Consider the following 25,170-nt stretch of genomic DNA (forward strand, 5'->3'; position numbering starts at 1 on the left):
CTGCTCTTTTCTCTATTAAAAAAGTGAGGATGACAAAACTACCTTGATTCACTTTCCGATCTTTATCTCTCCATCTTCTGATCTTTTTCTGATATTTATCTCTCCATCTTCACTTCTTTTGTTACTTTTCTCCCTTGAACTAACTCCACTCCCAGCCAATGGCTTTTAAAAGGATGATCAGTGATCTCCAATTGTGAATCTGCTGGTCAATACAGTAATTTTGATTTCAAAATCATCTGAGGGCAATATGCCCATCATACTCTGAAAGACAGATGCAAACCCTAATCCAGATGCTGACTCACTGAGTCCAACTGCACAGGTACACAGTAATCAAGAAGGTGTCCCCTGGAAGAGGGTGAGGGGGAACCGCGTGGAAATCCTAACTCAGAAAAGGCATTGGATAAACTCCACACCTATTTATAATAAAACAAACAAGCAAGAACTCTAGCAATCTAGAGGTCAAAGGGAACTTCCTAACTTGCGAAGTTTATATTTACAAATCACATTGTCAAAAAAAATGTACAGAAAGTATTACATTTAATGGCAAAAGTTCAGATCATTCTCTTGAAGATCTAGGACAAGACAAGATTGGCTATGATCACCACTAATCAATGTCCTGCCAATGCTAGGAGGAAACTTAGAGAAAGGAATGCATGGTGTAAGAACTGGGAAGGAAAGAATAAAACTGACATGATTTTCAGTGATATGGTTCCTACAATGACCCAAAGAATCAACAGATGTGAGAGTTCAGTAGATTGTCAGATGCAAAAGAAATTTACTAAAATCAGTAGTTCTCTACATCAGTAATAACCACCTAGAAAAAAATAACTAAAAAAGATAACACTCAGCAACAAAAAGGATCTAAGTATTAACTAAAAATCAAAGGACCTCTATATAGAAGGAATAAATTAGACATTCCACCTTAGATAAGGCCATATACTTTCATAAAGATGTCATTTCTCCCCTAAAGTATTTTGTAAGCAAATTCAATTCACCCCACCCCCAAATCCAGGGCAGGGGTGTTGCTTGGTGGAAAGTGCTCACCTCTGACCCTTCTCCTGCCTCCAGACCGCCCACCCAGGCCCAAGGCTCCATCACCACCTGGATGGTCTCCCCTGCATGTGCAAGGCCCTGGATGTGATCCCTGGCAGTGCTTAAAAAAAAAAAAAAAGTCCAGTTGGATTTTTTGAGAACTTTGGCAAATAAACTCTGAAATGTATATGGAAGAAAAAAAATTGATGAATTTTAATTTTTAAAATTAAAAATTAAATTAAAATTTAAAACAGAAAACCCACAAAAACCTAAAAAGCAAGAATAAAGGAGTTTTCCCTCTGGGCACAGTGGTGCATGCCTGTAATCCCAGAGGCTGAGACAGAAGGATCTCGAGTTCAAAGCCAGCCTCAGGAAAAGCGAGACACTAAGTAACTCAGGGAGACCCTGTCTCTAAATAAAATACAAAATTGAGCTGGGGACGTGGTTCAGTGGTTGAGTGCCCCTGAGTTCAATCCCTGGAAAAAAAGAAGGAATTTCCCTATCAGATAATAATGTATATTGCACAGTCACTATAATAAAAATTGTATGGTTGGAACACACCAGTGAAAAGACTAGGGAGGTCAAAGAGATTCAGGTATTTTTTTTTTAATTTTTAATTTTAGATATACAAAACAGTAGAATGTATGTTGACATATTACACACATGGAGTATAGCTTCCCATTCTTGTGGTTGCACATGACGTGAAGCTACACTGTTCGTGTGTTCTTATATGAAGTAGGAAAATTATGTCCAATTCATTCTACTGTCTTGAGACTCAAATATTGAGGGGAATTTTATAAAAGTTCAGATTGTTTAGTAGATGGTGTTAGGAACATTAGAGCACCAAATAAAGAAAATAAATCTAGATTTCTTCCTTAGAGCACATGCAAAAAAAGAAAAAAGAAAAAGAAAAGATGACTTAAAGATCTCTATGTGAAAGGTAAGCAATAGAGTTAAAATAAAATCAAAGGGCCTCTTGTTATATACAGGTATAGAAAAAATTCTTAAAACTTCAAAAGCTCAAACCATAAAGGAAAAAAAATTGATGAGCCCAATTACATAACAATGAGAGGTTTCTGTTCAACAAAACATAGAGTTTGAAACGCAGAGAGTTTACAGATGTCCAGAGCAGACGATCTCTGAGAAGGAAAGGGAAAGATGATCAGACGCCTGAAAGACACTCCAAGTCAGTAACAGCAGGACAATGCAGATGAGTTGACAAGGACACACCTCCGAGGTGACCGAGAAATGATAATAGGAATCCCCTCCTTGGTAGCGGGGGTCTGGGAGTGACTTAGGGAATCTGTCCACCTCGGGTCCTCCCCCAGCCTGCTCCCCCCGGGCCTTCCAGCTCATCCTGCCACATCCTGCCCCTGACCCCTTCTCCCGTGTGCACAGCCCCACCCAGGCCCGGGCTCCAGCGCCACCTCTTCTGCCTGGATCCCGCCAGCCTATTCTTCCCGGGACACTGGAGGAGCCGTTGAATACACACCAGGCCCCCTTTGCTCCACAGCGGTCCCAAGCTGACAAATCTCTAAGTAGCCAATAAGTGTCCCCCCTGCTTGACCTCATCTGCCCCATCTCGGTCCCTACTCCCTTCCCTTCAACCCCTTCGGTCTCTGATCACTCGTTCTGTAGACTGAATTCTGAATTTTGTCCCCTGCCCCCAGAGTCACAGTTAAAGCCCTCATGCTCAATGTGACTGTGTCTGGGGACAGGGTCTTCAGGAGGTCTTTGGTAAGGTTTGCCCTCCAAAGGCTTGGTCCCCAGAGGGGTGTATTGGGAGGTGCCTAGCAGGAGGTCCTTAGTCACTAGAGGAGTGTCTTCCATAGGGACTGTGGGACCCTGCCTGTCCTCTTGCTCTCTGCTCCCTGGCTGGAGCTCACAGCATGCTCCTGCCAAGATGCGCCACCCTCATCAGAGGCCCTGACCAGCATCCTGCCTCGTCCTGAACTTGAACCTTCAGAGACTGTGGGCCTGCACCTGGAGGCACTCGGGGGCCACGCTGGGTGGGTGGAGCCTCCCCTGGCGGGTGCGCGGGTCACTGCCTTGGGATTCAACTGTAGAGTCTCTGGGCAAAGCCTGCAAATGTCCCAGGCCCCAGCCCTCCCTGTGGCTTGCCCCCGTTGGGCATGGCAGGGTCCAGAGAGAGAGCTGGGGCTGCAAGACTCAGGCCTCTGACAGCAGGCAGGAGGGTCAAAGGGCAGTCTGGGAAGAGGGTCTAAGGTGAGCCAAGTGGATGTGGTATGGGAGCCACCAAGTCCCCAAAGCTGGGAAGGTTTGTCTGGCCTCCTTTCCAGAACGGCCTCCTTGGCCACGGGTGTCACAATGAATTGACACAGAGAACGGAGTGAAGGGGACCTGCAGCGAATGGGGAGAGTGCCGCTGGGCCAGGCGACACCTCACCCTGCCACAGGTGATGGCTGGTGCCGTCCACCAAGGCTGGGTTGGAAGCACCCAGCGGTGGAAGACAAGGCAGGAGGACGGCTGCCCGGCTCCTGAGTGTCACTTTAGAGTGCTGTCGGGGGGAACCACTGTCAATCAGGCCTCAGGCTCTGTACATTCAGTCTGTAGAGGTTGCTGGGACACAATGGTGACATGTGCCCACGGTCTCCCACTCGACCTCTCCCTGAGCGTGGTCCTCCTGTCCCTCTCCCTCCTTAAGGGTTTTCTTTTTTCTTTGGTACTGGACTGGACCCAGACGGCCTTTACCACTGAGCTGCATCCCCAGTTCTTTCCTTTTTAATTTTTTATTTTGAGACAGGGGTCTTGCTGAGTTTCTGAGGCTGGCCTTGACCTTGCAGTCCTCCTGCTCTGGCCTCCTGAGTCGCTGGGAGGGCCGGCATGTCCCACCGTGCCTAGCCTTTTCTTGATATTTTAAAGTTCAATGTCCCAAAGTCATATAATAACCTGACAGATGGCAAGCTGGGCTTTCTTTCAGGATGTAAATGTCCCAGTCCAGTTCCTGACCTGTACCCCATTGCCCTCTCTATTTGAGACCTGCCATCAGGGGCTCGACCAAGGTGGATCCCCATCTTTGATTTAGTGAGCTGAGAGGCATAGTGCTGGGCCTGGGTGTTCTGGGCCCACCCCCCACCCCCGATGGCTGAGCTCAGCAAAGCTTCTCTGGGCTGCCCTGTGGGCCTTCTGCAGCTTGTCCCCGGCAGGGAGAAAGCACAGACTGCAGACTCCCCCAGCCTCCTCCTGAGCCCACCGTCCCCGCCTGCCATCGCCCATCCTCGCCCTCTGAGGCAAACTCCAAGCACCCTCTGCACTCACTGCCCCCAGCCCTCTGGAGCCCGGCTGTTCACGTGGTCCCCTCACCACCCCTCCCCAGAGCTGCTGGGCACGGTCCCCCAGGTGCACAGCAGCACATTCACAGTCACCTGTGTGCAGCCTGGCACACGCTCTGCCCGGGTCTCCAGGGCAGGGCCAGGTGTGTGCAGGTGAACCTGGTATTTCAGAAAGCGTCCATGTGATCACCGAGACAAGACCCACCAACTTCCTTACAGCCATTTTACCTTTCAGTGCAAGGTTTAGTCTGATTTACTGATGGGAGGCCCTGGAATCCTTGCAATCTTGGAGCCTCTGAGGGCCTTAACGTGGTCCCTAGTTGGTGACTTAACATCATACCTGTCCCAGTGACCGTGCATTGTGGAGGAGGGCTGGGTGACTTTGGAGGTCCTCTGGGGACCTGACTGCCACCCCAGGAGCCCAGCCTCTTAGGGCTGAGTGGGTTTGGGCCCACCCCACTGGGGCCTCTGGGTGACAACGGTTCACAGGGCTTGGGGAACAGAAGGAGCATGCACTGAAGGGGGCTCCCCACTCCTGCCTGGGCTGGTGGGCCTCAGCCCTCACTTTGATTTTGCTAGTCAGGTGACTCCTGGGTCCCACAGAGAAGTCCCAGAACTGCTGTGGGATGAGGGGAGACTGGGACAAAACTCCCTTTTCAGACTAGGTTGCCCCTTACCAGTCCAGAGGCCCTGGACTTCTTTTTATATATATATATATATATATATATATATATATATATATATATATATATATATATATATATATATATATATATATATATACATATATATATATATATATATATATTTTAAAGAGAGAGAGAGAGAGAGAGAGAGAGAGAGAGAGAGAGAATTTTTTAACATTTATTTTTTAGTTTTTTGGCGGGCACAACATCTTTTGTTTGTATGTGGTGCTGAGGATCGAACCCGGGTCGCACGCACGCCAGGAGAGCGCGCTACCGCTTGAGCCACATCCCCAGCCCGACCCTGGACTTCTAAGTAAGAATTCTGTGTTAGTCAGCTTTCCATTATTGTGACAAACTACCTGAGACAAACAACATATAAGCAGGAAACGTTTAAAATCTTGGTTCATGGTTTCAGAGGTTTCAGTCCATGGCACGTGGCCCTTGTTGCTCCGGGCCTGTGGCAGCACAGTACAACATGGTCAGAGCACACAACTGAGGAGGCTGCTCACCTCAGATAGCCAGGAAGTGAAAAGAGAGGAAGAGAAGGGGCAGGGTCCCAATCTTCCCCTCAAAGACACACCCCAACGACCTAACTTCCTCTCACGAGGCCCCACCCACTAAATGTTCCACCGCCTCTAAGTAGTGCCACAGGCTATGACAAGGCCTTTAACACCTGGCCTTTGGGGGACATTCCAGACCCAACTGTAGCAACCTCCTTTGAAAATCTGTGGCTAAATGTCTTGAATCCACAACCGGGGTCAAGGTGCTGGACAGTAGAGTCTGACATGGGGAAGTAGGGGGCCTTGCCATGTCCCCCAGCCTCCAGCAGCACGAGACTCACACCATCTTCTAGAATCACCTCAAGACAGAGCCCTCTCCTCCAGGGACCTGACCCCACAGAGAGAAAGGAAGCCCCCTGACCTGAGGATGGCCTGCAAGGGTCTCCCTGCTCCCCCTGCCTTCAACTGTAGACTGTGACACGAGGCTGTGGTGGACTTGAGCTGGGACAGTCTGGGCAAGAAAGGAGGAGAGCTTGCACCTCCGTGCACCGGCTCTGCCCGGCCCCATCCCGCGAGCTCAGCACACGATTGCCACAGTGGGTCCTCACAGGGGCTCCACAGGGAGACTTCTCCCACTCTGGGTTTGAACCCAGGTAGCTGGCTCCACTTTGGGCTCCTGACAGCTGTTCTAGACTGTTCTAGAAAGACTGGGACATGTGCCCAGTGGTTCCCTGGCCCTCAGTTAGAGCAACATCCAGGGCAGGTGCCCCAGCATTCTGGAAGGTCCTGGCTCTGCCATTCTCTGGCTGGGCAACCTCAGGAGAGTCCCTCATTAGCATTGAGCCTCGGTTTTCTCATCTATAAAATAGGCCTGCTGATGAGCACAAAGTTCGGACAGGCCCAAAGTGTCAGACACAGAGAGGTAATCACTAGACACTCACTGACGTCAGCAAGTCAGTCCTGGAAACTCAGCCTGAGGAGCTGCCGGAGTCCTGAGGGCCTTGCAGTTTACAAATGGTGGTGGGTGCTGCATGGAGAGGGCATCCAGGGCGCTCCAAGCGGCACCACTGGTGACTTAGGCTGTTTTCTGTTGCTGTAACAAAATACTTGAGGCTGGGTAATTTTATGAAGAGGTTTGTTTGGTTTGTGATTCTGGAGGATCCAAACGGCATGGTACCAGGGTCCTGGTGAGGGTCCTCCTGGCTGTGTCACAACATGGCCGAGAAGCAGAAAGGAGACTGGCCCCATAGGGAAGAGATTACATGGTCAGACAGGAAGCTAGAAGGTCTCAGGGCCAGGCTTGCTCTTATACTCTGTGGGAACTGACCAGGATCCTGGGAGAATTCACTAACCCTGCTGAGGACGGCGACCCCGTGACCTAACCCTCTTCCATTAGCCCCTACCTCTGAAGGTCCCACCACCTCCACGCCAACACACAGGACCACGCCTCAGGCACGTGAACTTTGCAGGGACCACCTCCCCTGTCTCCACACCAGCTGGAGGGACCCTCCCCTCAGAGGCCACCTTCCCAGGGGTCACTTCCCAGCAATCACTTCCCTTCCTGGTGGCCTCGCCCTCTGGGCACACAGTGGGTGCCTGGAATGTCTGTGCCAAGAGCAGCATTCAATTTCCATTTACTCAATGCCATGGTTTGGAGGTGGCCCGAATGTGACCCCAAGCCTTTGCGTGTTGAAATCAATGTCCACTGTGAGACAGTGAGAGGTGGAGACTTTATGTGACTCTGGTGTTCGGAATGGGGCCTTGGGGAGGTGAATAGGATTAGTTAAGGTCACCAGGATGTTGTCCCAGGATTGAATCCTGGTGGCTTTAAAAGAAGAAGGAGAGACTGGAAGGGACACATACACACATGTGCTCCCTGTCTCTTGCCATCTTGTGCCACCTTGGGACTCTGCCAGCAAGAAGGCCATCACTAGATGTGGGCCCTTGACCTTGCAGTTTCATAACCGTGAGCCAAAATAAACCTGTGTGACTTGCCCAGTCTGTGGTATTGTTATTGGCAGCAGAGGACGGACCCATACGCTCAATGCTGGCCGCTGGCCAGGCCACGCTGGGCATGCTCAGAGGCCATCAGTATATAGACACAGTCCCAGCTGCCCTCAGAGGCCACAGGCGGTGGGGACGTGATCGTGGAAAATTTGAGGGCAGTGTCATCTAACACAACCTCAAGGGGCAGGTGGTGGGGGGATCAGGGAAAGTCCCTGAGTGGCCGGGGCCTCACGTGTAGAGGAGGAAGCGGAGCTCAGGGAGCAATGACTGGCCCCAGGGAAGCTGCTGTCCCAGCCCTTCAGCCTGCTCCTCAACTTGGACACTACTGTCTTTTGGGCCAGAAGCTTCCCTGTGGTGGGGGCACCTAGTGGGTGAGTCCGGTGGACCCTGTGGGGACTCAGTTCCGGCCAGCTCCGGGTGTGAGTCTGCCGGTGGTCCCCAAGGCGGACCGGCTGTGTCTCTGAGCCCCACCACCCCTCCAGGTGGGAAGCGTCTCTTCTTCTCCCTCTCCCTATGGCCTGGCCTCCCTGTGGTGGTCTTGACCCTGTGGAGGGTCGGGGTCTGGGGAGGCCCTGACCAGCCAACTAGGAGCAGGATGACCTGACTTGGAGGGCAAGGGACCGAGGGCTGATGGGCTCCAGGACTCCAGGGAGGCTCTGCTAGGTCTGCTGGTGGCTCCTGTCTCCAGACGACCTGGGGCCTCAGGTGTTGATTTGGGGGCCAACAACCACCTCATCAGCAGCACCTGACCTGGGGTTGGAGGACACCCCTTCCTCCCCCGGCCTCGCTTCCTCCTCTCGGCTTCCAGAACATGGCTCTCCATGGCGTTCCTATGACCTTTGGGCCTCTTTATTCCTCCCTTAGCCCTGGAAGCCCCAGTGTTGAGTCCCTGACACGGTCTCTTTTCCATCTCACACACCCCCGTGGTGACCCCCCGGCCCCAGTCTCATGGTGCCGTGTCCCCACCGGAGGCTATTGGTTTGTGAATTTCTCTTTCTAGTCCATGAAGCTCCCCTGAAGAGAGAGAGTGTCTTTCACCACCTCCTTGATGCCCCACTTGGAGTTTTGTGTTTAATAGACACGGTGTAGGCAGAGGGACAGCTCTGCGTGCCGCGATTCCTGGAACCTGTGGATGTGTTGGGTCACAGGGTGAAGGGGTGTTAAGGGTGCCAATGGAATTAAAGTTGCAAACCAGCTGGCTTTAAAACAGGGAAGAATCCTGGGTGTCCAGGTGGGCCCAGCAAAATTACATGGGCCTTCAATGGCAGAGGAGGAACCAGGTGTGGTGCCCACCTGTAATCCCAACGACTCAGGAGGCAGAGGCAGGAGGACTGCAAGTTCAAGGCCAGTCTCAACAATTCCGTAAGGTCCTAAATAACTTAGTGAGACCCCATATCATAAATAAATAAATAAATAAATAGGCTGGGATGGAGCTCAATGGTAAAGTGCCCTGGGCTCAATCTCCAAGTATTTCACCCCCCAAAAAAATAAACTGAAGGAGGAAATCCCCTCTTCCTCGCGTCCCATGGAAATCCTACCAGCGCTGCCTCAGCAATGGAGCCAAAAGCTGTCTCCACCTCCCCACCCCACACCACCCCCTCCTGGAGGGCTGCACAGGGCTTCCACTGGGGCTTCCAACCCAAACTCTGCTACCCTGCAACAGGGTGGCCAGGGAGCCCTGTTAAAATTCAAGGTCACCTCCCTCCTGTGCTTGGGACCTTCCAAGAGCTCTAGTTTTCTCTATGAATAAGAACCAGTGTCCTTAAGGAGGCTCATGTCCAGACAGAGCAGGGGTCATCAACCTTGGGTGTGTCCCAGTGACTCTTGGGTAAAAGACAGCCGCTGCTCCCATACCTGGACCCCAGAGGTTCGGGTGGAGGCCTAGGGGCAACTTCCCAACAAGCCCCTGGGTGCTGCTGCTGTTGCACTGGGGAACACACTTTGAGAAACGCTACCCTGGAGGGCCTGGCCCCTGTGGCTGCACGTGCGTCTCCCAAGAAGCTTATACAATCCCAGTGTCTGGACTCCAGCCAGAGACTCGGGGCTCAATGCCCCACAGTATTTATTTAAGGCTCACCAGGTGATTATGATGACTGACCCACTAAGAAGCGAGGCCCACAGGTCCCGGGCAGCCTCCGCCATCTCCCTTGCCGCGGGTCCCCACTCCCTGCTCTGGCCACATGGAACCCTGTGGACACCCAGTGCCCCCCACTTCCCAGCCTCTGCGCTCTCTGCAGCAGATCCTCTCCTGCATTCAGAGGCCTCCTGTGCCCCTCTGGCCAGCAGCTCTCACACACCTGGCCCCAGGTTCATGGGCAGGGGCTGAGGCACTGGGACAGAGCAGGTTCCAGTCCTCCTTCCTTATTGGCAAGAGTCCCTCCTGAATTCATGGAGCTGCATCAAGCTGCTGCCTGGTACCAGTCTCTGTTGCAGACCCAGGAAGTAGAGTGAGCAGGACAGAGTCCCTGTCCCCACGTGGCTGGCCACAGACTGACAAATAAACTGAGTATCCAGTACCGTAAGGTGGGTCGGGGCTGGGAGGAAAACTCAGGTTTGAGGGAATTTAGGTTCCTGCAGGAGAGTGGGATGTCACCAGCACGTCAGAGTGGCGGGGGCCCCACACCCTCTGCCATGGTCTCAAGCAGGCGTCTATGGCTCAGGGGCGAGACTCACACCCCGTGGGAACACGAGCCCTCCGAGAATCCTACTTCAATACTCAGGAAGACAGACAGACGAACCACACCACACCATGTCTACAACTTCCCTGGCCTCAGGACCTCCGTGGGCCTCCCGGGCCCAGACTCCACTGTTAAGCTTGGAGTGTCAGGCACCCCGAGAATCCCGAGCCCCTCAGCCCTGCCCGGGCAGCCTCCGGGTCCCAAAGCTTGGGAGGGATCTCCTCGATGGCCCTCTGGCTGTCCTGCTAGCTCCAGGCTCTTCGGTTCTGAACATCCCCAGGGACTCGTGGCTCTGATTTCTTGCAGACGAGAACCACGGAGGCTGAGAGAGGACAAGGGACCCAGGGAACCACACAGGCGCAAGCTTGCAGTGGTCCTGAGGGACCAGCCCCCTTCCGGCCCCCAGTGGCACTGAGAGCAGTTCACGGCCAGGTGGATGGGACAGCCCAGGCTCCTTGCAGCTCATCTGACAGTCCCTTAGACACTGCCCAGCCATTGGGTGCTTCCAGGCCCCTGGCTGGCACTGTTCCCCATCAACACAGAACATCTAGAACTCACAACTCCCCCTCTCTGACCTAAGTAGGAGGGTGGCTGGCTGAGCAAGAGCATGTTTTCAACCACGAATCCGTTCTATTATTACAAGCAATCAATCACTCCTTGCTAGTTACGGCTGAGAGTAATGGTTCACAAAGTCTGCGCGCCGACTCACGCCTGTTGTGGTCCCCACAGGCAGGAAGCATTACTGGCCCATTTAACAGATGGTGCAAATGAGGCTCAGCATGGTGAAGGGACATCACACCGAGTCTTTGAGGATAATAGGACCCCAGCTCAGGCCTGGCTCTGTTAGGCTCTGGACTCTCCCAATTGTTTCAAAACCCCAGAACTCCGAGGAGCACACGTGAGCACTTAGACCACAGAAGAGAAACTTATCAGAGCTTGAAGCTGGTTTTCAGCAGGTGGCAGAAAGCCTGTACTGTCTTGCACAGCCCTTGCACCTTGGAAATCAGCCCCTGTCCTCAGCCATCACAGAGGCAAACCTCAACCCTGCCCAGAGCTGAGAGCGAGTGGGCCCAGTTACTAGGTAAAGCCAGGTTAGCTGGTCCTGGTAGAAAATGGGTAGGAGGGGACAGGGGACAGAGATGCCCTGCAGGAGGCAAGACACAGCAGTGGGGAATGCCGGCCCCTGCTCCGATCCCAGGCACCTGTACAGCATTTCCCACTAAGACCCAGTCACAGATGACGCTGCCAGGGTCAGCCTCCAGCCAGCGCAGGCTCCGCTTGGGCCAATTTCCTCCCCAGCTCCCACTTAAGCTCATGGTAGCAGCTCCCTGAACCATTCTGAGGGCTCCTTCTCTCTGGGTCTCATGAACTCACCTAGGAAAGAGGTGTGATGGAACTCCAGGGCTTCTCAGGGGCCTGGGACCGGAGGTCAGGCAAAGATCCTGCCCAGCTCTGGAGGAGAATGGAGGCAGGGCCTGCTTCCTGGCCGTGCCCTTCCCAGGGGCTCTCCAGGAGACTGCTGGGCAGCTCGGAGTCAGGGGAAGATCCTGCTCCCTCCCCTCAGGCCTCTGGCTTCCAGTGGCAAGGGCTGGAGCCTGGCAAGGTCAGCAGAGTGCTGAGGCAGGCAGGACGCCCCTCCTCCTCAGAGGCTGGAGGGAGCAAGCCAGCCCCTTTCCCACCTCCAGAGCTGCACCTGTATCTAGGGACCCATTGGAGGGGAAGTTCTCATCCCTGTGTCAGGGTCTCCTTCCTAACCAGCTGTGCCCTGGAGGGGCCCCTCCTCCTACCCTGCAAAGACAGGCAGGGCCCTAACCATGGCTTGGGAAGCAGCTGCTCCCAGGGGCCTGTCAGGGGTCCAGGAAAGCCTCGGCCTCTGGTTTCAGAGTAGGTCTGTCTCCTTAGTTAATATTTTATTGGGACAGAAATGTGGCACTTGCAGATTTGGTTACTGATTCCCTGGGCCTGAGCTTCGCTTGAGGAGGGGGAACTAGATACCCGCTGGAGGATTGAAAGGGGCGGCCCCTCCTGCCGCAGAGGGCTCAAATCACTTGCCCTCTGCTAGGCGCCTCGGAACGAGGGTCCTTCCGGTCACATCCACCCTGTGCTACCTCCTGCCGCCGGGTGGCCCAGGCCAGGGGCAGCTGGGACCAGCGGGCCTAGGACAGCCATGCATGCACAGTCAAGGTGTCACTGGGCACTTAGCTCATATCCACCCCGAGCGCCGCAGCCCTGTCCCTTCTGGGACTCCTCAGAGCCCGAGCTTTCTCTGCTCCTTTAGTCCCAGGCCCAGCCCTCCAGAGCCAGGAGGGGGCGGCGGCGGCTGAGACCTCCAGGGCCGCTCCTCGCCAGACCCGCTAAGAAGCGGTGCAGTTGCCTCCCCACAGCCCGATGGCCCCTGGCGAAGGGCAGCGGATGGGCAGGTGGCCACGCATTACCTTCCATGGACATGGGCTCCAGGATGCCGAACTGCTTGAGGACGGCGATGAACAGTAGCACAACCACAGCCATGGCGCACAGCTCCATGCCCTGGATGCCCATGGCGCCTAGGCTTCCTGGGGCCAGGGCGCACCCCTCGCCCGCGCGCGCCGGGGCCCGTGCAGCCCGCCCGGCCTCTCGGGGTGGCGGCGGCTTACATGCCCCCGGCAGGCGGGGCTGCGGCGCTGGCGGGGCCGGGACCCCGCGGAGGGCGGCGGCGGCGATGAGCTGCACCGGCCTGGAGGCTGGACACCGCGGGGCGACCGAACCCAAGCGCAACTTTCCCAATCAGCCGGCAAACTTCGAGGCGCGGCGGCGGCAGCGCGGAGCGCAGCTCCGGGGGCCAGCGCTGGCCAGCGGCGCCTCCATGCCCGGGGCGGGCGCCGCGCCTCTGTCGCCCCCTCTCCTGCCCTGAGGGCGCGGGGCCACGGTGGCGGCAGCGGGGGTCCCGGGCGCTCCCGGCCGCCCCAGCCTTCATCGCGGCTCCCCGCGCGCTCATTGGCCTAGGCGCGGCGACCACTGGGGGAGGCGTCCCCGGCCGCCCCCTCCCCCGCCAGCCCGGGAAGGGGCGGAGGGAGGCGGCCCCGCCCCGCACGGTCCAGCCCGGGGCCGAGCCTGGCGCTTAGCCACCGCCACCCGGCCAGCCCCCGGGAGGCCACGCGGTCTGCGGTTTCACCCACCCGCCCGCGCAGGGTCGGGGCCGAGTGGCCAGGGGACTGGGGAAGCCGGGTGCCCGAGAGGAAGGGAGTCGCGGCCAGGCTCTCTGCAAGGAGTCGGGGCTCCGTGCTCCTCCGGGAGGGGTGCTGAGCCTGGCCACCGCCGGCCCGGCCTGCCCCGCCCCGCCGGCCCACGCAGGTGGCCTGCGGAGGATGCGGGAAGCCCTCTCTCCAGGGGTTATTTCCCGCAACCCTCAGCCCCCGGCCGGAGATTGAACTTGGCCATGATTTGGACCCTTTGAAAACGGAGAAGTTGATATCCAAAGTTCTTCAGTTCTGGAAACCTGCGTGCGCTCAAGGGTTTAGAAGGAAGCGCAGGCTTGGCACTAGATTCTAAGGAACTGAGTTCAAGTCCTGGCTTTGCCATGTGACCTTGGTCGAGTCCCGGACACGCAGACTCTCGCTCTGTAAGGGACCGATCTGCCTTTCCGGCTGTGCGGAAGCGCTAGGAGTCTGAAGAGTGCTACGCGCCGGCAGCGCAAGGGCGTGCTAATTAGTTTGTGGAAGGCTTCCTTCCTGACGCGGGCTCGGGGGAGAAGGGTAGCCGCGCAAAGGACGGAGAAACGCGGAGAGGACGGGGCGTGGCAGGGCGGAGCCCGGGATGCTTGGGGCCGGGAAGCAGCGGGGCTGGAGGACTGGACCCTCGACTCTGCTGCCCTCCAGCGGGCGCCGCGCGCCGCGCGCCGCGGCTGTCCTCGCCAGACGGATTTGGAGAGCGGGAAGCGCCAGCTGTGGCGCACAAGGAAGCACACCAAGTCCTTCTTGCTTGCTCTCTTAGCGCAGGAGAAATTTCAACATCGGTCCACGCATGGGTGTGAACCCATTTGGACCCATGGCCTGAACAATCTCAGCTGCATTTCGGAGTTTTTGCTACCTATTCGGCCATTCACTCAACAGTGAGATGTACTTTGTCCCAGGTGCTGATCTGGGATCCCTGTGGGGTGACAACTATTTCGTGAGGCTGCTGAGGGCTCTCTTGGAACCAGTGTATCTGGTCCAAGCTTTTGGGTTTACTTGTAATCCTTCAGGATTCCCCTAGAGGGCATTCCTTTCCCCCCTATTGTACAGATGAGAGAACTGAGACCCCCAGGGTGAAATACCCAGGGGGACGCGGACATGCCCAAGTCCTGCAGGATTCTGGAGCCGAGTCTTTCCCGATTGAAAATGACGCAGAGAGGCGCTGCAGCAGTCCAACCCACTACTTCACAAGGCTTAAAAGCCCGGGTTGGGTGATATTTTTAAAGAACTATTAATGCACAGCTTTTATTTCCAGTTAATTGGATGCAGTGAGTCTCCAATGACCAAGGCAAGGGGTCTAAGCAGAGAGACTAAGGCTCACAGAGAAGACGGGACTGTTTGAGCATTCAACTTGCTAACATATTTAAAAGTCTAAAAAGATTAAAGGATCTTTTGCAATCTAATTTACATACTGGAGTGCAGAGCAAAATGTAGCCCATGTCCCAGCTAGTTACCATGGACCCTAAGTCAATGACTTGGTTGACAGCCCAATAGTACTTTGTGTCCCCAAACCTCAGTTTCCTCATCCATAAAATGGGAACAAGAATCCACCTCTCCAGGGGCTTGTAAAGGATTGAATGTGACAACTAGCATGGGACAGGGGCTCTGATGGCCCTTCATAATGTACCCTCAGAGCTGGATGTGCTCAGCTGTGCAGGGTGATGCGTGTGCCAAGGGAGGGAGAGAACCCAACATGCAAAGGAAACCATCTTGGGGTTCTTCCAAGTCTGGCACCCATCCACCTCCCCTGCCTCAGTTTCCCTTGTGCTCTGAGCATCTTCCCAGTCCCAGCAAAAGCTCAATGATGGTCCATAAACACTGAGCTATAAACGAGACATCGATCCCCTGCTCTGTGGTGTAAAATATTAACGACGCCTAAGTGGATAGCAGGCCCAAGAGCAGAACGTCCGCTTGGTATCAGCAGCCTGGGCTGCAGGCCTAATGGATGGGCTGATCCCTGCTCACTCCTAGCTCAGGGCCCATCAGCTCTGGGGCTCACCCAGGCCCACTGATGCTCCTGCCACATTCCCCTTCCCCAGAACCTGGAGAAAGTGCCGCAGACAGGTCCCAAGCCCCGTGCTTCCTTGACCCACCATGAAGTGCCAGGCCAAGCCCTCCTCAGCAGCCTCTGCCACGCCCTGGGGGACTATCTGTCCTGGCAGGCATCCGCCCCTTCCCAGCATGCTTCTGTGCCTTCCTGGGCCCACGCTCAGAGCTGATGGTTCCACTGTCTTGAGGGAAGGGTCGGGGTGGGGATGGGGTTAAGAGCTGCCTTGGAGGTGGAGACAGATAAGGGGCAATGTGGGGGTCAGGGAAGGCCAGGGCTGGGAGCCCTCCCTTGAAAACCTCAGGAGTGCTCTGCATCCTGGTCTCCTTCAGGAAGTTGTCACTGGAAGGTGCTGGGGGACTCCCAACATAGGCTTACACCCCACCCCTAAGGTCATGGTCTTTTTGCCTGGGACGTTGAAGTAGCCAGGCCAGTGCTGCCTCCAGGAACCCACCCAGGTTACAGCAGCCCAGCTCAGCCCTGTCTCTGAGCGCCCACGGCCTCTGCTGCCTGGGCCACCATTCCTCCCAGCACTTTGGTCATCTGAGTGCAACATCTCCTCCCATGTTGTCCCGTGTAGCCTCTGTCTCACTACAGCAGTGGTGTCTGTCCCTTGAGGCAGGAGGGGGCCGACTGAAATTCATTGGTCCCTCCACGCTCCTTCTTGGTCCTGAGTGCTTCACTGCTTGAGGGCTTCAAGAGGTCTTTTGACTCTCCCAGGAAGGACTGAGGGACAGCCTGGACCCATGCTGTTCAAGGGACCCATCCCTGAAAACAGCCCAGCAAGCCCATCCCCTCCAAGTTCTCCTGGGGTGGGGGACAGCCCCTCCCCCAGTTCTAGTACATTCTACTGGGCAAAGCAGATATTATCCAATTTGTTTATCCTTCTCATTTTTCATAGAAACCAGACAAGAATGCCCAAGAGTGGAATTTCACACCGCCAAGAAATGCCTCTAGGACCTTCCCCCTGATGTCCCCAGGCACCCAGGCACCCCAAGAGCCAAGCCGGCTTCCTCAATCCTGTAGCTTCCCCAGCCTCTCCAGCTCTGTGGCTCAGGCCCTAGCACCGGCTCATACCCTGGAATCCACCTGTCCCCCACTGTGCCCAGTCTATCATGAAGCTCTGGCACCGTGTCCCCTTGACCATTCTCCCATGCCCACCAGCCTGGCCACACCATCTCATGGACTCCCAACATTGATCCCCAATTTCCCGTCCACCTCACTCCTGTCCTCCTATCTCTGCATTCAGCAACTAAAGCCCTCATCTCAAGATGCACATCAGATCTTGTCCCTCCTGTTTGACCTCCAGTGGCCTCTGACTCAATGCTGGCTGCTCAGCCTTCCCCAAGACCATCCCGGATTTGGTAATCGCAACTAATTTCTCTTGTAGAGCCCCTGCCAGGCTGCTCCATGCCACCCTGTACTGCCACCATGATCAGCTCATGGATGGGCACTGGATGGGAGCCAGACCAGGAGATCCCTCCATGGATTGGCTCTGGGACAGTCCCTCAAGTGTTAAGAGGAAAACTCTCCCACCCCACTGCAGGGACCCCAGGATTCCTCAGCACATGTCTCCTGATTCCAGGGGGGTGCAGTTATTGTTGGGCCATGGGGTGGGCCAGGGGTGGGCCATGTGGTTTGCATGATCCAAAGAGGAAAAGAAATAAACTTTGTTCTTTTAATGCCTCAAGGAAAGAGATGAGATGAGGTGAGAAATATCGATTTTGAAAATAGATGTGGCAGGAGGGGGAAATAGTGGATATTGAAAGCTGTTTCACAGAGTTAGGAAAAAAAGCCTTTTGGACCAAACAGAAGAAATAAGATGGTAGCAAAAATAATTTTTCAAAGATTTTTTTTAAAAAAATTTTTTTAGTTGTTTATAGATTTTTATTTTATTTATTTATACATGGTTCTAAAAATAGAACTCAATGCCTCACACAAGCCCAGCAGGTGATCTATTGCTCAGCCCCAGCCACAGCCCTTCAAAAGATTTTTTTTTAAGATTTCTCAATCATTGTCAAACAAAGGTACGAGAGAGAGAGAGAGAGAGAGAGAGAGAGAGAGAGAGAGAGAGAGAGAGAGAGAGAGAGGAAGCCAAGACTTTTATACCCAGATGAGTACTTGGGTAGTGGTTGCAGGATGTAGAACTAACTGGACACAAATGGACCAAAGACTGAGCACATCTTCGAGGAGTTATTGTGGCAGAAACCGGAAGCCTGGCTTTAAAAATCCTGTGGCTAATCAAGACTTAAAATAACTCTTAGATCTTCCAAGTTGCCCTTGCAGAAAACCAGGGCACCTCTACCTACTGCACAGGTGGCCAAGCAAGTGATGGGCAAGAATGGCTCTCCAGAGGGCAAGGCCAGGTCATGGAGGACAGTGGATAGGGGCTGTTCCTGGGGGCAGAGCAGAGGGGACTCTCCCACCACACTGCAGGGACCCCAGGATTCCTCAGCACATGTCTCCTGATTCCAGAGGGGTGCAGTTATTGGTGGGCCATGGGGTGGGCCAGGGGTGGGCCATGTGGTTTGCATGATCCAAAACTGTTAGGTTCCTGGATTTGGGTTGGCAAGCCGTGAGAGCTCAGGAATGACAGGTAACTCCAAGTCTATTCGGTTCCTGGGTTTGGTAGGAAGAGTTCTGATAGAGTGATGTTTTCCTTGCTGTGGACCACTGCCTGCTATGTCCCCCATCCTTAGCCTACCTCCCTTAGGAGGGGAGGAAGTATCTGAAAAACAAAGAAGATGCTAGGGTGTGCACGTGGTTTGTGCCCCACAAGTTTTGTGCTGGAGGCATGGTCTTCAGTGTGGGCTCTTTAAGAGGTGGAGCCTACTGGAAGTTCACTGGGGCACTGAGAAGGGATGAAGTAGTTCTTGTGGGATCTGAGTTAGTTCTTATGAGTGACTTGTTATGAAAAGAGCAAAACGGCAGCCCCCTTCCTGTCCCCTGGCTTCCTGTCTTGCTTTGTGATCTCCTCCTCTTGCTTGGGGTCCCTCCATAATGGCTTTCACCATAAGGTGACACAGAGCTGGCACCATGCTCTTTGTACTTTCAGCCTCTAAAACTATGAGTTATACAAACCTCTTTTCTTTATAAAGTACTCAGCCTCAGGTATTTTTTTATAGAAATGGAAAATGGATGAACACAAAGGATACATACAGATGTCTGCTGGTGGACAGAGAAAAGAGACCACCAGTCATCCACAAAAATCCATTTTACTATTCTTCTCTGGTGACGTAGTTGTTACGGAACACATGTAGCTTGGGACCACATTTCCAAAACTTCTATGGCCTAGAAGTGTGAATAAGTTTTCCCCAGCAGAATGTGAGCACAGGCAACAGGTAGAGCCCTTAGGCACTGGGCACGGCCTTGCCTCCTCATTTCCACATCTGGAGCCCTGACACAGAAGTGCCCTGTCATAATATGCAACGGTGGTGACACAGCTCTTGGGGGTGGCAGAGCCACATGTGGAAGGCACCTGGGCCCTGAGTGACTGTGTGGAGCAGAGCTGCCCACCAGCCTGAGCACACTCTTCAAGGAGGTTACAGCAGAGAAAAATTAACTTCTTTGTCCTTGGGACACTGGGTTTTGGGGTGTCATCGTTTTCCCACCTGGTCTATTTCATGAACACAAGCATGATGGTCAGATCAAGCAGGCCTGGTGCCTCTCACGGCTGAAGGGAGGACCCTGAAACTGGGGGTGGAAGCAGAGCTCTCTGAAGAGAGAGGAGGAAAGAGGTGGGTGGGGCGGCAGCTGTGTGCCTGGGTCTCTCCCTGGGTGGGGCTTAGAGAAGCTCGCGCTGCGAGGACCCATGGCGCCCTTACCCAGTGGGTCCTGTGAATTCTCCAGGGGCATCAGTCTCTCTTAAGGACCTGGCTTACATGGGTCATTAGAGAAGCTCCTCAAATTCATGAATAACTGCTGTCACTTGGTGGCCCAATCCTGTTAGGCCTTGACAGGAACGACCTGATTTCACCCTCTTGTCCAGAGTCCCCCCATGGAAATCACACCGTGCACACCTGCGGCCAAGAGGTGTCTCTTCTCTCTCGCTCCCTAGCGGAATCCTAACGAGGCTGGGGCAATGATGCGCTCGACTATAAAACTACATTTCCCAGCTTCCTTTGTGGATGGAGCTGGCCAATGGGATGGAAAGAGAGGGCTCTGGGAAATCACGTGGGAGGGAGTGGGCGGACTTCGCCAGCTCTTCCGCTTCTGCCCTTTCTCCTTTCTGGGAGGGACTTAGGACAGCTGTCCCTGGAGCCGTGAAAGGAGGTCTCTGATGACTTGAGAGGCCAAGCTAAACGTCACAGCCACCTGCCTCTGGACTGCCACTACTTGAGAAAGCCTGTCTCATTTGGTTCACTGTTAGGTTTTCTGTTCCGTGAGGCTAAAGTCCATCTTATACAGATTTGAAGGTGGAGAAACGCAGGCCTGAGAGATGTGTCCACGTGTGCACCACTGGCCAGAGGCAGGTGGCCCGTCTCAGGAATCGCACTTTCCCCCTACAGGCTCAGTCCCCATATGAGGGCTCCAGTTGTCTGTTCTGCTGCTTTTCTCCCCACTTCCCCAGATGGCTTCTCCTGGAAGCCTTGTGGCCAGGCTGCACTTCTTTGGCCCCAGTCGTCGTCAGCAGCTCTGGGCCAAGTTGTCTACCTTCCTCTCTGGACTATTGCTCGTGCAAGCTGTCTGAAGGCAGAAAAGCCCGTGGTCAGGACAGAACCGCTTGGGGGAAGATGGAGGCAGAGAGACTGGAGAGGAGGGACATCATCAAGAGAGATGGGTGAAGCTCACAACTCTGGGACCTCCCGGATGCAACCTGAGAGGAAGACTGAGCTTCCTGGCCTCGGCTGATACAGTGATGTTTCTCATCCCTTCTGTCTGTAACAAAGCCCTACACAGTTGAGATTATTTTTCAATGACAGCACGAGAAGTGGGTCCAAGTGCAGGCCTGGAAGTCAGACTGCCCAAGTTCAAAACTTGGTTTTTCTACTTACTAGCTCTGTTACTTTGGCCAGTCAACTCAGCCTTGATACAACTCAGTTTCTGCAACTATAAAATGGGAAGGACAGCAGCTTCCATGCCTCAGAGTGAGTGTGAAGTAGAAATAGATCACTGTGTAAAGTACTTTAGAAAAATGCCTTGGTCCATTTGAAGAACTCGATAAGGGCTGCACCCTCTGCTGTTATTACAGAGAAAAGGCTCCTTGTGCATCCTAATGGCACACTCAGAGACCAAGCAGGAGCAAGAGGAGCCTGAATAAATCTACATTTTTCACTGTAGCGGCACCTTTCCCTCCCCACTCTCTTCAATCTACAGAAGCACAGTTTCCACCATGATAGAACAGCTGCCCAGACTTATCTTACTACTGGAAACAACAACTATAAAACCTGGACAGAACAAAGCCACTGTCTGAAGGCATTGGAGAGCAATTAACAAGGGACAATAACCCTTGAGAGAAGGGAACCACGCTACAGCCTATGAATAAGGAAAAACTGAAATAGACCTGCTCTAACAAAGTTAAAGCAAACTTTAATGGGATTGGTGTGATTTTTTCAAGAATTTAACTGCTTGCCAAAATTTTTTACTCGAAGAGAAGTTGAGTCAGAGCCTCTACAATACATTAACAATTTCGAGCATGTAATTGAAAATTGCTAGACACAAGAAGACGGAAAAAGTAGATAATTATGAGATCTACAAAAAGAATCCACAGATGACCCAGATGTGGGAGTTAGCAGATAAGGACTTCAAAGTAACTCTGATCAATGTGTTTTTAAAAATAGAAAAAGAAATGGGCAAAATGAATGAAAGATCGAGTTTAAATTTTAGTAGAATTGGGATCTTGTGTCAGTTAATGTTTGGGGAAGTAGACCCACTTTGAAGGACATGGGATCCAGGTTTTATTTTAAGAATGAGACCCATTGTGAGATCCAGGGACAGTGTCTGCTGAAGGTTTCCTCTGTGTATGCGTGGGGTTGCTGAAGGTCAATAGGAGCAGGAGGTGGAAGAAAGCTTGGATGGGAAGTGAGAGAAGTCGGAGCATGCTGGAGCTCAAGGGACAAACTGGAATCTGAGTATGTCTCAAATGTTGCTTGGATCTTGAATGTCTCCCAAAGGCCTGTGTATTGAAGACTTGGTCCCCCCAACCCTACCCCATGGCTTTATTGGGAGTGGTGGGCCTTTAAGAGGTCATTGAGTGTGTCCTTGAGGGGAACATTTGGACCCTAGTTCCCTCCTCTTCCTTTCCAGCAGGTATAAGGTGAAAAGGTCTCCTCTGCCCCATGTTCCCACCAGGTGGGTTCCCACAGGTCCAAAGTGACAGGGCCAAGTAACCAAGACCATAGGCTAAAACCTTCAAAGCTGCAAGCCAAAACAAACTTTTTCCCTTATTAGATTATCTCAGGTATTTTGTTACAGCAATGGAAAACTGACTATCACAGTCTCTCAGTGCATCCAACCCTGACATCAAGGTCACCTGCCAAAGGAGTTGACATCTGTTACAGAGCTGTACTCAACAAACACTACAAGGCATGCCAGGAAACAAGAAAGGGAGCAAACACAAGTAAAGGAGAAAGAGGAAAAAGACATGATACAAATAGAAAAAAAAATAGTCAAGTGGTAGACATTATTCTGACCACATAAATGATTATGTTAAATGTGAATGGACTAAAGGTGAATGTGGAAAAAAATCAGAAAAGAATACAAGGAAAATAGGGACAAAGTAAAAACAATGTGTAGTTGGGATCCCAAAAGAAAAGGACAGAGGAGGAGAAAAGTCCAGAATTCTAATTTGGAGAAATTGTAATAACAATTAGAAAAATAATTTGAAGAACACAAAATAATATAAAGTAATATGAAAATTAAAAATAGTTTGAATAATAAAATTTAAAATAATTTCCAACATGAACAAAAGAGATCAAAAAGATTCGATAAGCTCAACAAACCCTAATCAGGATAATGCAAGGAAACCACAGCTGAATTGATGGAAACCAGAGTTAAGGGAAAAACCTTAAAAGCTTCCAGAGGAAAAGACACACATTATGTGCAGGGGAATAACAATCTCAGTGATGGTGGACCTTGCCACAAAAACCACACAGGCCAGACTGCAGTGGGGGGGCTTTTTCAAAGTGCTCAAAAAAAAAAAAAAATGAATGGTCAACCTAGAATTTGATACCCAGCAAAATGTCTTTCCAAAATGAAGAGTGAATTAAGACACTTGGAGACACAGACACGCTCCTCAACAAGTACTGAGGTGAAATTCCTCCTGTGGGAACCGATTCTGGGAATAAGTCCTTGCCCATCACAGGAAGTATGACATCTCCAGCACCCAGGCCACCATCAGGGCCAGTGATCTCTTGAAGGAGAGGAAATTTATGCTCCTTAATTAAATGGTTCTGGTTTCTACAGTTCTTGTGGTCAGGAAAGACTTGGGAAGCATGAGAGGACCCAGCTATGTGGCCACGTGGGCACGTCCCTGAGTGTCACCGTGGTGGGCCCCTTACTGCTGCCTTAAGGGAAACCTCCCTTTAGTTGCTGGCACCCCCTTGGCCAGCAGGAAGGCTTCTCTCCCCCGGGTCTCTGTCCCCAGTGGGACATACCCAAATCCCCGCAGTCTAGTAATATTGAACAAGTGATGGTACGGGACCTTTGAGGGCAGTTTGTTCTCTAGCTCCTCATCCTGTCCCCCGGGTCCCTGTTTCACTTGGGAATGGCCATCCTGATCCTGTCCAGGGGAAATAAGCAGCCCCAACCTGCCAGGCGGATAGGGCCAGCTCCACCCTTTAGACCTTGGAGTTTCTACAACATCTGTCACTTGGCTCTGTGAGTTTCTTTGGGTGCATTTCTGTCTCTTGGGCGATTGGGTTGGCAAAAGGACAGGGTAAGGATCAGTCAGGAGACACAAGGCAGGGTGCCCTATGCCCCTCATCCTCCTCAAGTCTCATTTTCCTCTTCTCCAAAGCCAGGGAACATTCTGGAACCCCAGACCTGCCCCTGGGTATTGTCACTGGGAGACTTGTGCGAACCCATCTCTGTGATGGTGCCTGCAGCTGGAGGGGCTCTGGGCACTTGCTGACTGGTGCGGTGTCATTGGTGTCATTTTAACCCCCTGAACCTAGGCTGGAGCCGGGGCCTGAGGCACCTGGGAGCATCGCTGGCTGCCCAGCATCTGCCGGTTCCCCGTGGCGCTCGCCCCAGTCACATGGGTCCATCAATCCTCAGGTTCCAAGACACTGATGCAAAGTGCTCTCAAGTCACATCCCGCTGCTGATCTGGGCAGACATTTGGACAAAGCATTTCTTTATCTGAACTCGAGCCGAGGGCCCAGGGGTGTCTCGGGGAATTTCCATCTGGGTCGCTTGGTGCCAGATCTCAGCTCCTGTGGTGTCTTCTGACAGATCAGAGAGATGTTTATCACAGAAGCCCCGTGTCCCCTGAGGCCGACAAATGACTCAAGGGTCAGAACTCGGGACTGAAGGCAGAATTTTCAGGTTTTGGATGTGAGCCCACCTTCACCTCCAGGAAGCTGGGAGGTCTCAGCCAGGCCCTCGTGAGGAGGGGCAGCCTCGTATGTTGAGTGCTTACTGAGTCCCTAGCACCCATATACAAACATCACTGATCCTCACAGTGCCCTGGAGGCAGGCCTAGCCAGGCTCCTGTCACAGTCACAGCCACAGGAGGCTGGAGGACCTACTCCTCTACTTTCCAGAAGCTTTGGGACACCCACCCTTGCATATGCCTAGCACACCTGTTCCTCGGGGCAGATCAGTGTGGGCAGGACTGGTGGAGTCATCATGGAGACGGTTATCTAGACCCAGAGCAGGGGCGTGGTTCTGGGTTCTTCCCTCAATCCAGAGAGATGCAGAGTTAGAAGGGGCCTGGGTACTTTGGCTCTTCTCTGCTGTCTGCACCAGGCCTGCCACAGCCTTCACGGCTGCCTGGGCGCCTGAGCTCAAGGGGCCTCTGGTCCAGAGGAGGTAGGCCATTAGCCACTTAGAACTGGGCATAGCGAGATGTGCCAGAAGGAGCTCCCATCTCAACTGAGCACCAGAGGTTTCCCAGAGGGACCTGGATGTCTCCACCCTAGAGTGGAAGGTGTGAGGAGATGTAGGCAGATGGAACAGGAGCAGCGGTGGGGTGGGGACTGGAGGTGGCCAGTACAGTGAGAACAAGGGGAGGCAGGGCCACAAGGCCAGGCTCAGAGGTGGAGGGCTTGATCCCCAGGGGCATTCCTGTCCTTTTTAACACCCTGAACTGTAGCATGGCCACAGGTGGGAGGGAGAGGCTCCCACAGAGTGGTCACAGAGGAGACCACTGAGGCCCAATGGGGGCAGTGGGGTCACATGGGGACAAGAACACAGGGATCTCCACTCCTTGGCTGGCCTCTTCCTTCCCCGGGCCTCACCTCATTCTGCTTACGTGTCTAAATGACACCTGGTGGCAGCACGAGGTGACAGGGGAGGATCCTGCATGACCCTGACCCCACCCCACAGCAGGAAGAGGGGCTCTGATCACCACAAGCTGTCCCCCAGGTGCGTGGAGGGCAGAGATGCACGCGGCTTCCCCCTTCGAGCCTCTCAAGACCCACACCTACCACAGGGCGCAGACTCCGGGGCCAGACTTAGGAATCATGCACAGAAAGCGGAGTCTGTATGGCTGCCACCCCAGTCAGGGCAGCCAGCGGGCAGAGGATCTGGTGGCAGAACTAGGGCGGGACGGGGTA

The 25,170-nt window shown here is 53.4% G+C and overlaps 1 protein-coding gene across 4 annotated transcripts in view; it reads right to left on the reverse strand.

The window, feature by feature from the left end:
* Nucleotides 1–25,170, reverse strand: part of Kcnip3 (potassium voltage-gated channel interacting protein 3) — a 74,700-nt gene that overhangs the window by 20,451 nt on the left and 29,079 nt on the right. Inside the window, exon 1 of one of the 4 annotated variants that reach the window (XM_046420071.2) lies at nt 12,632–13,066. The exons of the other annotated variants lie outside the window; for them this stretch is intronic. Within the exon in view, the coding sequence (XP_046276027.1) occupies nt 12,632–12,734 (103 nt within the window). The 5' untranslated portion in view covers nt 12,735–13,066. Of the gene's footprint in view, nt 1–12,631; nt 13,067–25,170 lie in introns of those variants that run through there. 4 annotated transcript variants of the gene reach the window in all.

This window comes from Marmota monax, unplaced genomic scaffold (assembly GCF_021218885.2).
Source record: "Marmota monax isolate L192 unplaced genomic scaffold, Marmota_monax_Labrador192_F-V1.1 WCK01_AAM20220418_F8-fsc00178, whole genome shotgun sequence".
NCBI classification, from domain to species: Eukaryota; Metazoa; Chordata; class Mammalia; order Rodentia; family Sciuridae; genus Marmota; species Marmota monax.